This window comes from Bubalus kerabau, chromosome 18 (genome assembly GCF_029407905.1).
Source record: "Bubalus kerabau isolate K-KA32 ecotype Philippines breed swamp buffalo chromosome 18, PCC_UOA_SB_1v2, whole genome shotgun sequence".
NCBI classification, from domain to species: Eukaryota; Metazoa; Chordata; class Mammalia; order Artiodactyla; family Bovidae; genus Bubalus; species Bubalus kerabau.
In genome coordinates this window covers 25,934,408-25,949,020 of record NC_073641.1, presented here as the reverse complement: position 1 = coordinate 25,949,020, position 14,613 = coordinate 25,934,408, and the positions used below count along the sequence as shown (strand labels likewise).

Genomic DNA, 14,613 nt, shown 5'->3' with positions numbered 1-14,613 from the left:
ACAGTCTCATGGATTCACATTTACCCTTTAAGGTAGGAAAGGTCTAACCCTGAAAGAAATGTGGAACAAGTAAGTAACCACACCATCTCTAAAATAAAGTTATGTTTTCCAGTTATAAAACACCAAAGTCTTTAGCCACAAAGCAGAGAAAGAAAAAAAGAAAAAACCCACATCCTTTGTGTTTCATTATATATTACTATCAGTACCTGAAACTAAATACTCCCCATATGTGAATAACAGGAGCCATGAATATTCCTTTTCCTTTCTCTTTTCCTCCTGCCATTTGTCTCCTTCTAATTCCTGGAGGTAAGACATATTTTCATATGCTTTTCAGTTTTACTTATAAGAAAATGGAAATTTATATTGGTTTACTTTTTGTTCAATATTGTGTAAAAGTAAAAAAGAAATCATAACTTAATTTCTAATACTATTTCATGTTACTTTTAGTCTTTGCTATTGAAATGGCATATTGCTTTTTAAAATGAAAACATAACCTATTGTGTTTACAGCAAAAATATAAAAGCATAACTATATCTGGAGGGTCTCACAATTCAGGCCAGATCCATAGAGCAAAACTGGCTAGTGAAAAGCCAACAAAGCCATTAAACTTGGAATGGATAGATTATTTATCAACTGGAGAGCTTAGTTACCCTCTGTCTGGTGGCTCAGACAGTAAAGAATCCACCTGCAGTGCAGGAGACTGGGTTCGATCCCTGGGTTGGGAAGATCCCTGGAGAAGGAAATGGCAACCCACTCCAATATTCTTGCCTGGAGAATTCCATGGACAGAGGAGCCTGGTGAACTACAATCCATGGGGTTGCGAAGAGTCAGACACAACAGAGCAACTAACACAACTCATAACTCTCAGATAAATCTTAAAATTTTGGTTTTCAGAATGAATTATGTTTATTTCCAGTAGTGGGAATGGTAAAGCAATAAATCAATGTAAAATAATCCAGTGAACTATATATATATGTGTGTCAACATTTAATAAAACTTACAGTTAAGTATATTCTAAGTGTTTGACATACACTCTTCTTATGTATTATTGTTATCAGCCCAATTTACATACAAGGAAACTAAGGCACAAAGAGGTTAAGACAATTTACTAAAGTCATCAGCTAGTAAGTAGTAGGTCTGGGATTTGAACCCAGAGTTCATGTTCTTAACCACACATTATGATACCTTATAGCTCAGTGATACCTTCAGAGCTGGGATTCTTAATGTGGGATCCATGAGCTCCTTCAAGGGCATGAATGGGCACTAAGAAGTCTGTGACTCTCCCAAAGTGAAAGAAAGAAAGTGAAGTGAAGTTGCTCAGTTGTGTCCAACTCTTTGCGACCTCATGGACTGTAGCCTACCAGGCTCCTCCATCCATGGGATTCCCCAGGCAAGAATATTGGAGTGGGGTGCCATTTCCTTCTCCAGGGGATCTTTCCGACCCAGGGATCGAACCCAGGTCTCCCACATTGCAGGCAGAGGCTTTAACCTCTGAGCTACCAGGGAAGCCCATGACTCTCCCAAAACTGTATGCAAATATTTTCATGCATATGTGTGTCTGTACTTTATTCACATTCTCAAATGGCTCTACATTTCAAAAATAACAAAGGTACTTCAGACAAACAGCTCTTCACAATGGATAGAGTATATTTTTTTTCATGATGAGGAACTGGAATAGAAGACTGCTTTACTATTTATTAGTTGTGTGAACTTGGGCAAGGTAATTGCTCTGTCTAAACTTTACGTTCCTTATCTCTGCATGGGAATAATAACACCCACCTTGCATTGCAGCAAACATCAGAACCAGAGTCTGAAACTTACCAGTGCCTGGTAAATCACAGATGCTTTCACTATTATTGCTACTATAGTTGTTCTTCTTTCTTCAAATTTAATACAATTTACCAAACCATCATTCCCAACAATAATCTCATCATGGAACACTGAGATTTTTAAGGTCAATAACAGAGTGTCCAACCCCGAACTGAGACAACGAAACCTGTAGTAGGAAGTGAACCGCTGAGAAATGGCAGAAAAAGGAGAATCAGGTTTCTCCCCCATCTGCTCTTACTGTATGATATTGGATAAGTCTTTAATCTTTCTGCTTTTTGAGCGTTAATAAAAGAGATTCTATTGCCTGACAGTTTCTGCCTCCCAGGGATAGGAAGGAGATGGATACTAGGTTAAAGGTGATCTGAATTCTTGAGGAAGAGAAGTAGTATTTAAATTCAAGATACTATTATCCGAAGCTATCATGGAAAATTGTAAAAACTCCGAACCACGTGGACCACTTTGATCTTCTCTCCCTGGACACAAAGTGCATGTCTAAGCACTCGTTCTGGATCTTTTCATTATTATCAGAACTTTCTCAGGGGGACACATAACTCGGTAAGACAGGTTTTCACTTTGGATCACTCTTACAGTTTTTCCAGTATCCTGCGAGGGAATTATAGGAGGAAATGAAGTGGCCCCTCACGCAAGACGCTACATGGCTCTAATCAAAGGGCTGAAACTCTGTGCAGGGGCTTTGATCAAAGAAAACTGGGTGTTGACAGCCGCTCACTGTGACCTGTAAGTAATTCTGAGCTCTTCTCACTCCCAGACAGTCGGGGGCAGGGCGGGGGGGGTGGTGCAGCTCGGGGGCAGAGGCTGTCAGATGACTCTGAAGTCCAAAACCCAAACTAGGTAGGGATGGAGAAGAAAGTGTGCAAGTACATTCAGTGTTATGTGCTATTATTATGTTTATCTCTATAAGCAAAGGCCAGATCCTGTAGAATAAAATTGAAGTGTATGACTATTTTCTCATAGTATTTTTTTAACTATAAATAGCAATATTATTAACATTTTGAAAATCAAAATGGTGGAAAACAGCACTCCTAATCTTAACAACTTCACATAATCACTGTTACTATTTTGCTATATTTTATTTCAGGCTTTTTTCACAAATGTATTTTACATAGTCGAGCAAGTTAAGTGTTCTCTATGATTACAAGTGACTTACTTACTGTGACCTAGTTAGTCTTATCCCATGTTGCTCAATATCAGATTGAACCATATATTACTGATATTTAACTGCTTCACTTTCCAAAACAGTCATTTCCTATGGTTCAAACTAATTTTTCCCTAATTGTGATTTGAACGTCAGAATAATGTTTATCACCTGGATATGCTGCTGCTTTCTTCATCAGTACGTGTTGTTGGTAACTGGCACCTACTATTTCCCTGCTCACTTTAGCATAAATTGCATGAATAAAAGAAAAGACTTAAAAACTAGCCCCCCACAAAGAAGATCCAAGGAGATCTGCACTCTATTTGTTAAACGAGAATTTATCAAGGGAACTTCAGCACAGTGTACACTGTAAAGATCACCATTGGCTTGATTAATGGGCCCACTCAGTGCAAAGTCTGTCCCGCAAATCAGGAAAAGCTTGTGTCCGTCCCTCCCAGATTAGCTATCATTAGGTTCACAAACTAGACTTGGGGGCTAGCAGTTTATTTCCTTCTGTGTGTGTGTTTAGATTCAGTTCAGTTCAGTTCAGTCACTCAGTCGTGTCTGACTCTTTGTGACCCCATGAACTGCAGCACACCAGGCCTCCCTGTCCATCACCAACTCCTGGAGTTCACCCAAACTCACGTCCATCGAGTCGGTGATGCCATCCAGCCATCTCATCCTCTGTCGTCCCCTTCTCCTCCTGCCCCCAATCCTTCCCAGCATCAGTCTTTTCTAATGAGTCAACTCTTCGCATCAGGTGGCCAAAGTACTGGAGTTTCAGCTTCAGCATCATTCCCTCCAAAGAAATCCCAAGGCTGATCTCCTTTAGGATGGACTGGTTGGATCTCCTTGCAGTCCAAGGGACTCTCAAGAGTCTTCTCCAACACCACAGTTCAAAAGCATCAATTCTTCGGTGCTCAGCTTTCTTCACAGTCCAACTCTCACATCCATACATGACCACAGGAAAAACCTTTGTTGGCAAAGTAATGTCTCTGCTTTTGAATATTCTATCTAGGTTGGTCATAACTTTCCTTCCAAGGAGTAAGTGTCTTTTAATTTCATGGCTGCAATCACCATCTGCAGTGATTTTGGAGCCCCAAAAAATAAAGTCTGACACTGTTTCCACTGTTTCCCCATCTATTTCCCATGAAGTGATGGGACCAAATGCCGTGATCTTACTTTTCTGAATGTTGAGCTTTAAGCCAACTTTTTCACTCTCCACTTTCACTTTCATCAAGAGGCTTTTTAGTTCCTCTTCATGTTCTGCCATAAGGGTGGTGTCATCTGCATATCTGAGGTTATTGATATTTCTCCCAGTAATCTTGATTCCAGCTTGTGCTTCTTCCAGCCCAGCGTTTCTCATGATGAACTCTGCATAGAAGTTAAATAAGCAGGGTGATAATATACAGCCTCCTTTTCCTATTTGGAACCAGTCTGTTGTTCCATGTCCAGTTCTAACTGTTGCTTCCTGACCTTCATACAGGTTCCTCAAGAGGCAGGTCAGGTGATCTGGTATTCCCATCTCTTTCAGAATCTTCCACAGTTTATTGTGATCCACACAGTCAAAGGCTTTGGCATAGTCAGTAAAGCAGAAATAGATGTTTTTCTGGAGCTCTCTTGCTTTTTCGATGATGCAGTGGATGTTGGCAATTTGATCTCTGGCTCCTCTGCCTTTTCTAAAACCAGCTTGAAGTTTTGTTTTTTGCTTTAGCTCTTTATTTGGCTGCATGGCATCTTTGCTGCATTAAAGAGTGTCTTTCACTGTGGCACGCAGACTCTCTAGTTGTGGCATATGGGCTCAGTAGTTGCAGGGCACAGGCTTAGTTGCTCCGAGGCATGTGGGATCTTAGTTTCCCAACTAGGGATCGAACCTGCATCTCCTGTTCTGCAAGACAGATTCTTAGCCACTGGACAACCAGGGAAGTCCCCTAGATTCAGCTTTAAAATTTCACTATTATGTCAAGATTCATTTCTTCAGTTCTACATATTCAGTTCTGGGCTCTTTTCCATCTTTGTCATCTTTGAGGACAAGCAAGTTACACTATCTCCCACAAAGAAATAAACCTGCTACTTCTGCTCTCATTCTTTGGTTTACTCTCTAGTTCTTGGGTTGAGTTTCTTCCATTAGGTGTTGATTCCACAAATCCAAGGCAGATGGAGAAACTGGCAGCTCTTCTTTCCACAGCGGCCCATGTGGTCAGCACCCAAGCACACCTCTTCCAGGCGTTGCCAACCCAATGCTCCTGCTCCTGCCAAAAAGCCTGGGATTCCCCTCCTGTTGCTTCTTCCCTGAAAAGACCTGAAGTTGAAGCATCTAAGATAACACATGTCATAGGAGTTTTAGGTAAAACACCTAAAGAAAAAAGCCTCATAAATGCCCCCTAACTTGCTGTGCTTATTTATATATAGAAAACCATCTAAAAGAACTGATCGGATTTAATAAATTAAATTCATACTTAATTTCATCTGTTCTGTCACATAAATTATATCATCCTTGTTTTTTCCAGGAAGGGCAATCCTCAAGTTATTCTTGGGGCCCACTCTACATCGCATAAAGAGAAACTTGACCAAGTATTTTCCATTAAAAAGGCAATTCCCTACCCATGCTTTGATCCACAGACATTTGAAGGGGATCTTCAACTACTTCAGGTAAACATGGTTTTTTTTTTCAATAACAATTTTGAAATTGCGAAATTTTGAAATTTGGCCAGTTTAACCTGAAACCAGTTTTACACACCGGCCACAGAGCCAAGACTGGCTAATGCCAGGATGTAGGGGTAAGAAGCACAGCGGGGACCCAACATAATTACACAAATGTTCACCTTCTTGGAAGTCAGTTCAATTTAACAAATATTGACAAAAGTCCTACTGTGGTAAGACCTGTCAATCCAAAGTGATAATGCCACCAGCAACTCAATTACAGTCAAACCAAGTTGCACTTGTTGACTCTTGCTCAGCAAGGGCGACTGTACACCATTAGGAATCATGGAGTGGCTTGTAAGAGTGTTAGATGGGACTTATCCCAGGATTTGGGCTCATGTCAGATGAGAAGGAGTATTCTAGGAAGTAGGAGTTTGCTCTGAACTGACTATTGTCAGGAAGTGGGGTAATTCTATGATGGAGCATCTCAGTGAATCTTACTTACCTAGGAGGCTAAATCTGTGATTGATAAGAAGCAGCGGCCACTCATTTTAGCCAATAGGGGGCATTTGGTCATTTTTGTGGTAGGCACAATGACCTTACTTTTGCCTGTACTCAAACATGACCGCAAAGTGGCCTGGAGTCTTGCTCCTTTCTTTAGGCTCACCTTGTCTGATATTAAAAGCAAAAGTATTAGTTGCTCAGCCGTGTTCAATTCTTGTGATTCTTGTGACCCCGTGTAGTGTAGCCCACCAGGCTTCTCTGTCCACGGAATTCTCCAGACAAGAATCCTGGATTCCCATTCCCTTCTTCAAGGGATCTTCCCAACCCAGGGATCAAATCCAGGTCTCTTGCATTGCAGGCAGATTCTTTACTGTCTGAGCCACCAGGGAAGTCCTATCTGATATTGGTGGTCTATAAAAGTGTTCATGATCAGTAGGAAAAGTTGTGGCCCAGCTGTAAGTGCCAGTAAGATTTTCTCTCTTCATAAGATAAACAGATGCTGTTCTCAAAGTGTTCACAGTTTCTAGTGAGAGAGACAGACAAATACATCAACAGTTCTGATCTGGCTGTATGTGACTCATCAGTGATAGAGGATGAGTAAGAAGGGGGCTCTGAGGGAACACGGGCCATGTCCAGGCAGTCAGGGAAGCTTTCTTAAAGAAGGTACAGGAGTCAGGAGGCAAAAAAGAGGAAAGGGCCTTCCAGGCAGGAAGTATAAGAGGAGTCTTTAATGGAAAATGCATTTGGAGGAAGAGGGAAGAAAGGGAAGTTATCATGAAATTTAAGAAAGAGGGAACCCAGACATTGTAAACCATGGGAAGAAGTTTGAACTTTATGGGGAAGGAAATGGGAAAGTAATTTAAGCAGGGCAGTGACATGATCAGACTTGTTTTTAGGAGGATTACCTGACTGCTATGCAGAAAGTATGATAGAAGAGGCAGAATTGGGCAGAGTGTGCAATTTACACTCTTCCAAAGGGGGTTGAGGAGAAATTTCCCCAGCAAGACTTAAGAGGAAGCTCAAGGAATCCACACATTCCCATATCAGGAGTAAAGAGAGGACCTAGAGCTTTGTATGCTTATGGCAAACTCCCCACACTCCCTGCCCCCCGTACTTATCAGTGACCCTCACACTTTCTGCCTTGAGACTCTGGGCCCTACCCCTCTCTCAGGTCTCCTCTCCTCCCTGATACTCTAATTTGCTCCCATCCTGTTTCCTGCACTGGGCAACGTAACTCCCTCCCCTGCCCAGTAGAGGGCGCTACCTGGCCTGCTGCCCTCCTGCCTTTTTCTCCACCGCAGGGCATTTCTGATATATTAAATACTTTAGATTGTTTGTCTCCCTCAGTGCGATGTCAACCTCAAAGAACAGATATTTTTATCTTTTTATGTCTCCCCTATACCAGGGAGTATAGTGCCTAGTACACGGTAGACCTTCCATAAGCATTTCTAAATAATTTTGGATAAGGCATGGAATTAAGCCAGACAGTGGCAAACCCATCAAGGGAAAAGATTCTGAACTCAGGTTTCAAGAAAGTGGTAGCAGTGGTCAAGTCTCCTTTAGGACTTAAATATCTTTACAAAAGTGTGCGGTGAGTAAAGGGTGCGAAGAAGAGTCAGGAAACCCCCTCTCGCCTCTGACACTGTGGCCAAAAAGGTGAGGTTGCTGGAGAAATCTTAAAGAGGGTGTCAGGACCTCTCCATGGTTAACCTTCCAGTGTGAAAACCTACTGATGTGCCCGTTGCTGGTCTGTGTGCCTGACCCCAGGAGTGCTGTCTACAAGTATATGCATCCTGACTCCAATTCTGATCCATTCATTCAGACCTGAAGTCCTTTCTGGGGGTTCTGCTGCCTCCTTGTCAATCCAACCAGATAACAAGCATGAAGACTTGTGAGAGTGTGAGCAGGACAGAAAGACAGGTGTTGCACATGGGCATTTGAAGTTCTATGGAAAGAGTTTAAGCGGTGGCCATTTCTTTTTCTAAATTCTAATGGGGCGGGGGGGCACATCATCGACTCAGAGGGGCACTGAGGAAGTGGGGACTGTCTAATGTCAGGAAGTGGGGCCTGAAAGCAATGCAATGATAGGAGTGTGGCAGTGGCCTCTGCTGCTGTGCTCCTGCGTTTTTAGAAGGTCTGCAATACTAGGACTCCCTACCACTTGAGGCAAGAAGAAAAGAACTAGAAATATCTTCCTCTACTCTCTTCTCAACTTCTATCACTCTCCCGACTCCCCTGACCTTGAATTTTCAGAAGAAAAAGAGAGAAAGCAAGGTAGTGAGGCGAGAAGAGGGCTTGGCGAATGAAAGAAAAGGGCAAAGTGTGCGTGACCCTCGAAGGCAGTGCAAGTGGTTTGTGCTTGCTCAGAAGAGGGGAAGTCACGTTTCCACTGAAGTGGAAAATGACACTGACCCCTTTCCCACCCTGCCCCACTGCACCTGGAGCTCTGGTTTCCTTTCATTGGTCTTAATATCAGTCAGTTCACAAACTTAAGATCATCTGAATAAAATAATGATTGAGCTCTCCAACACAGCTTTTCGGCCACAGAACTGTCAGCCACCACCAATAAAATTTCATCATTGATGGGTCAACTGAAGTTTACTAGACTATCCTAGCAAAACATGCCTGAAAAGGTGTGCTGTGACTTTAAAAAACCAATAACTGATGGTCAATTCGGTTGGAACATGTTTTGATTTATATTCTTCATAAGAACATGCTAAAGAAGCAAGTTATCTATTTAAGTGAGAGCTGTTTTCTGGGCTTGGTTATTGTTGTCCTTGCCTTAAACTGCATCTTCTGTCTCTTTTCTAGCTGGAAGGTAAAGCAATTATGACCAAAGCTGTAGGAATACTTCAGCTACCAAGAACAGAAGATGATGTCAAACCCCACACCAAGTGTCATGTGGCAGGATGGGGAAGCACCAAAAAAGACGCATGTCAAATGTCTAATGCCTTGAGAGAAGCCAACGTTACAGTGATAGATAGGAAAATATGCAATGATGCCCAGCACTATAATTTTAATCCAGTTATTGATCTCAGTATGATCTGTGCTGGTGGTAGAAAAGGTGAAGATGATTCATGTGAAGTAAGTAGATTAAAATTTTAACCATTTTGGGCAATGGGAAATCAGGTTAAATAGCATGCCTACGAAGAACAAGGTGGACTGTTGTTAGTGAAACCTACCATCCAGGGAAACTCCTCTCATTACCAATGATCAGGATCGTATTTAACCACCACTTATGGTGCTGTGAGCTTCCCTGCTGGCTCAGATGGTAAAGAATCCGCCTGCAATGCAGGAGACCTGGGTTTGATCCCTAGATTAGGAAGATCCCCTGAGGGAGGGCATGACAACCCACTCCAGTATTCTTGCCTGGAGAATCCCCATGGACAGAGGAGCCTGGCAGGCTACAGTCCATGGGGTTGCAAAGAGTTAGACACAATTAAGCAACTGAGCGTAGCACAGCACATGGATTCTGTCCCGCTGATCATGACAGCTGGCATTTATCAGATGCCAAGAACTATACTAAGTTGTATACTCTATGCCAGTTGATCCCCAAATAACCCCATGGGATAGACACTATTATTATCAATCCTATTATATAGATGGGGCTTCCCTGGTGGCAAAGTGGTAAAGAATCCTCCTGCCTTGGGTCAGGAAGATTCCCTGGAGGAGGGCAAGGCAACTCATTCCACTATCTTTGCCTGGGAAATCCCATGGACAGAGGAGCCTGACAAGCTACAGTCTATGGGATCGAAAAAATGTCAGACACAACTTAGCGACTAAACAACAAATTTTACAGGTGGGGAAATTAAGACATAGAAAGTTACTTAACTTCCCAAGTTAGATAACGGCAGTTAGTAGGGTGGACCTGGACTTGAACCCAGGCCACCTGACTCCCAACTCTTGCGTTGTTCTGCCTCTCCATGTGCCAAAAATGGGCTTAAGTAGGGTTCGGCCTTATTCAGAACTCATGTTCCGGAAGTGGTTTGCAGGGTCAGAGAGAATATGAAATGAGACCTGATGAACCCTGGAAAAGAGCCCTAAAATTTGTTTGAACTCTCACAAGTACTCCTTGGTCTGAGATGGCTTACCCTGTGTCCTTCTTTAAAACAGGATATAATTCAAATCCCATCTCATGCCTCAGGCAGTCCCAACATCCATTCTCTTCCCCTAACATCTACTGACCAAGAAAAGGGGATATAGGGCGACTGAGGGAGACAGTTATTTTCACTGTTAAAGGCTTCCTTTGCTACTCTGTCTTTGTTTTACCGATGAAAATAAATTTTGCACATCTCCAGAATTGTCTTTTGCAAAAAGGGAAATGATTGGAAAATATTAACAGATCTGTGTAATTGATGCTGAGGGCAGACAATTAATAAGAGAGATATAAATTAGCCTTTAAGGAAAGAGAGAAAATGTGTGAGTGAATGAGTGAATAAATGAATTGACTAAAAGGGTGATTAAATATCCTTGGAAAGCATTCCTGTCTAAATCATGTAACTTTCTGTTTCAGGGGGATTCTGGAAGTCCTCTGATATGTGATAATGTTTTCAGAGGTGTCACTTCCTTTGGCAAGTGTGGTAACCCCCAGAAGCCTGGCATCTACATCCTCCTTACCAAAAAACACCTCAACTGGATAAAGAAAACCATTGCAGGAGCCATATAACATTTCTACTTCAAAGTAGAAAATCGAAGTAACCAAGTGAAAGGGTTTTAAACTTGACCTATCCGAAGAAGCATCTTGCAGCCCTCTGAACTTCACATACAAAATGCCGCCTGTCTAAAATAAATTCAGCAATGAAAGAAATGACCTCCTGCTGTCACTCTTCCCTGATCAGCAAAGACTGAGTCATCACATGTTCTCTATCCATGGTGAGAGACGTCCCCTGAGAAAAAGTTCTCCAATTCCGTGACTTTTTGTTTTATTCAGAATTTGGACTGTCACTTTTGAGTTCATTCTTAAAAGGAAGTCAATCTCGAGAAATTTAGAATATTCTCCTTTCTTCCAAATGAAGATCCAAAATGTTTCTGTTCTTAGAAATTCAGAGCCTGATATTGTATTCAGTGTGAGAGTAAAGACAGAGATAAGGAGGGATTATTTGCTTCTTACTATATGCTTCTGCATTGCTCAACTTCTTACCAAAATTTTAATTATGAATACAGTGGGAAAGACTCAGTGTGTGTTTTAGATAGTGGGAAAATTTAGAATTTGAGGTTAGAGATAATTCAGGGAAACTGCATCATTTATTAATTACAAGTAGACTAAAATTACATAGATGAGTAGGCTGCAGTCCAGCCAGTACTTTGGTATGTATTTTGCTTTAGCTAGACAATTTATATATGCAAGCACTAAGCTTAGTTCTATGTTATTCTTGATAGACTGTGCTATATAATAAATAAAGATGGCTTTTTTATTACCTACCATTTATAATCACATCTTTTTGTTGCACTGTTTCTCCAAAGAGCTAACTTATAAATGCTCATTCTATAATAATTCTGGCTGACTTATCCAATTTAATTCCTCAAACATTTCCTGAGGGCCCACCATGTGCCAGGCATTCTGTCCAGATTTATAAATATTAAGACGTGACCACTGCTTTCAAAATGTTTGAAGTCTAGTAGGAAGCAAGGAGAAATCCATAAGAATGAGGACATCTGCTTTGGGTTCTAAAAAACACGTAACAGAGTAAGGCTATCTACTGTGTTGAGAAGTGATGGGGGAAAGATAAACAGTATTTCACACTCCTAGAAGCCATCCCAATTATCTCTCAGAGTCTACCTCCTGAGATTTGCACTCTGTTTAGACAGACCAATACAAATGTTGGATTCCCGACTAGAATGCCACAGACATCATAGCAATCTGGTGGGAAGATCACTGGTCTACAGGTCGGACACCGGCTCCATCACTAGACAGTGTAAGACCTTGAGCAGAGTCTGTGCCTCCATTTTCACAACTATAAACTTAAAATCTGTAGAGGGACTTCACTGGTGGCTCAGTGGCAAAGAATTCAAGCTCCCAATGCAGGGAGCCCAGGTTTGATTCCTTGTCAGGGAACAAGATCTCACATGCTGCAACTAAGACTCGGCATAGCCAAATAAAGAAAGAAACAGACATTTCTGTGTATCCAATGAGAAAATTCCAAATACCTATAAGACACTTGGTCCTAAGCAACCTCCCTACTGGTAACACTGAGACAACTTGTACAAAAGTGAACTGTACTGTCCTTAGCAGAAACCCAACTATAGAAGCAATTCATCTGCAGCGCTGATTTGTGGAGTAACCACAGCAACGAACCTGGGCCAGAGGCCCTAACTCCACTCTGCCTCTAACTCACCGCAGGACTCTGAAGAAATCATTCAAGCTCTCTGGCCCCCAGGGTCCTCAATTTGTCATGAGCAGAGTGGCCGATAATCACCCAGATCCAAAAATGTGTAAATAAAATATCCTCTAACGGAGGCCTTTGCACAAACATTAAGAACAATGAACTTACCACAGTGTACAAGGCCCTGCACAAGCTGGCGTCTGTGTATTCACTTCACTCTGGCTATGCCAAGATTCTTTCCTCAGTCACACACACACACACACCAGGATCTGTGCCCTCACATACACTCTCACAAATGTCCCCACCCCCACAGGCACTTAAACTCACACCCACTCCCCACTGGGTTTTCTCAGGTTGGCTTTAATGTTGGCGGCTCATCCTCTCAGAGTTAGACCCTCTCTTAGGATTCTCCACTTCAGAACCCAGTTTTGCTCCTTTCAGTTCAGTTTAGTTCCTCAGTCGTGTCTGACTCTTTGCGACCTCATGAACCGCAGCACACCAGGCCTCCCTGTCCGTCACGAACACAACAATTTAAAATAATTTCATATGTTTATAAATTTCTTTCTTAGTAGACTCTATGCTCCATAAGGCAAAGATTAAATATTTATTCACCTTTATGTCTTATCTCCAGCATTTAGCACTGTGTCTGGCACCTCAGAGGTGTTCAATTAATATTTATGTAGTGCATTAATTAATATGATTCCAGGCCTTGTCCTCAATAGCTGATTCACTTCTCTATGACCATGAAAAGAGGACAGCAAATTCAAATGTAAATGCATATAATAGCATGCATTGCTCTTTTGGAAAATATTAATTCATTGAGTTATGTAGATTTTCCAAGTTCTGACACATTCATTGCACAATATTTTAAAAATACATTTGTTAATATCACTACCATCTGATTGGGCAAGTCCTTAAGTGTTGGGAAGATGTCAAGCTTGTGAGAGCAGATACAAGTGTTTCTAAAATTCTAATTTTATCGTTAGCAACAAACATTGTCAGTTGTTTTCTCTAAAGTGACAGTTTCACTTCATTCATATTTGAGAAATTGTCATTAAATATCGAAGGCTGAATAATCATATTTTGTCTGTCAGCATTCTTTTTTTCTTAATTTTACTGCAGTATAGTTGGTTTACAATGTTGTATTAGCTTCTTGTTGTTTAGTCGCTCAGTCATGTCTGACTCTGCGACCCCGTGGACTGCAGCACACCAGGCTTCCCTGTCCTTCACTATCTCCCAGAGTTTGCTCACACTCACGTCCATTGAGTCAGTGATGCCATCCAACCATCTCATCCTCTGTTGCCACTACTGCATAGCAAAAATGAATCAGCATTCTTTCAAATAAAAATAGTACTCCATGAAAGAGATAGACCAATTAGCAACTCAAACAATTACACTAGTGTTTTTCATCAAAACAACCATAGGACTTTAATGTGCAACCAACATGCTTCATACATACATTGCATACTTCCCACATCACAGAGAATATTAAGAAGACATTTACTACAGGGTAAAGATGTGTCAATTTTTTTTAAATTTTTTTTAAATTTTGCTGTTTCTGCTGTCTCATCAAAGACATTCTTCATTGAAACTGACACTTTTCTTCTGAGAGTGTCTGACAATGAATAGAGTGACTATTGGTACAGTCTGATGCTACTGCATTGATTTGTGCTAAGACACCAGCAGTTTTCCCCATCATTGCCTTTATGACATTAGTGAAAATGTTAACACACAGGTATAGAAACAAGAACATCTTAGCATTATTATGAAAATTACTTTAATCTCACAGACCCCTGAAAAAGTTTCAAGAACACCCAGGGGTCCACCAACCACACTTTGAGAACTACTGGCTTACAATATTGCAAAGGCTCACTCATAACTGGAATAAATTAAACATTTTTCCAAGAGTATAAATAGGTAGCCTTAATTTACAATTTTTTTAAAATTTATACTTATGCCACTCCCCGGCTGGTACATGAAAAGAAACTCAACAGTAGTCATTAGTCATTACAGAAATGCAAATCAAGACCACAATTAGAAACTTCTTCACACTCACTAGAAGAGCAATTGTAAAAAATAATACTAATAGCAAATATTGACAATAGTTTAGAAACCTGGAATCTTCATACATTGTTAATGCAATATAAAATGATTCAG

At 41.2% G+C, this 14,613-nt stretch overlaps 1 protein-coding gene across 1 annotated transcript; it reads left to right on the top strand.

Moving 5' to 3' along the window:
- The first annotated feature begins 245 nt into the window (after nucleotides 1-245).
- LOC129633210 (granzyme A) lies at nucleotides 246-10,862 on the top strand. Its single transcript, XM_055555048.1, has 5 exons — nucleotides 246-306; nucleotides 2,421-2,568; nucleotides 5,497-5,638; nucleotides 8,945-9,217; nucleotides 10,647-10,862. Exons 1-5 carry the CDS (start codon nucleotides 246-248, stop codon nucleotides 10,797-10,799), a joined length of 777 nt encoding a protein of 258 aa, XP_055411023.1. The 3' UTR covers nucleotides 10,800-10,862.
- The last annotated feature ends 3,751 nt before the right edge of the window (nucleotides 10,863-14,613 follow it).

Coding starts and splice junctions, on each gene's coding strand:
- LOC129633210 (XM_055555048.1), top strand. CDS start 246: ATGAATATTCCTTTTCCTTTCTCTTTTCCTCCTGCCATTTGTCTCCTT. Junction 307..2,420: donor TCTCCTTCTAATTCCTGGAG/GTAAGACATATT, acceptor TCACTCTTACAG/TTTTTCCAGTATCCTGCGAG. Junction 9,218..10,646: donor GTGAAGATGATTCATGTGAA/GTAAGTAGATTA, acceptor TTTCTGTTTCAG/GGGGATTCTGGAAGTCCTCT.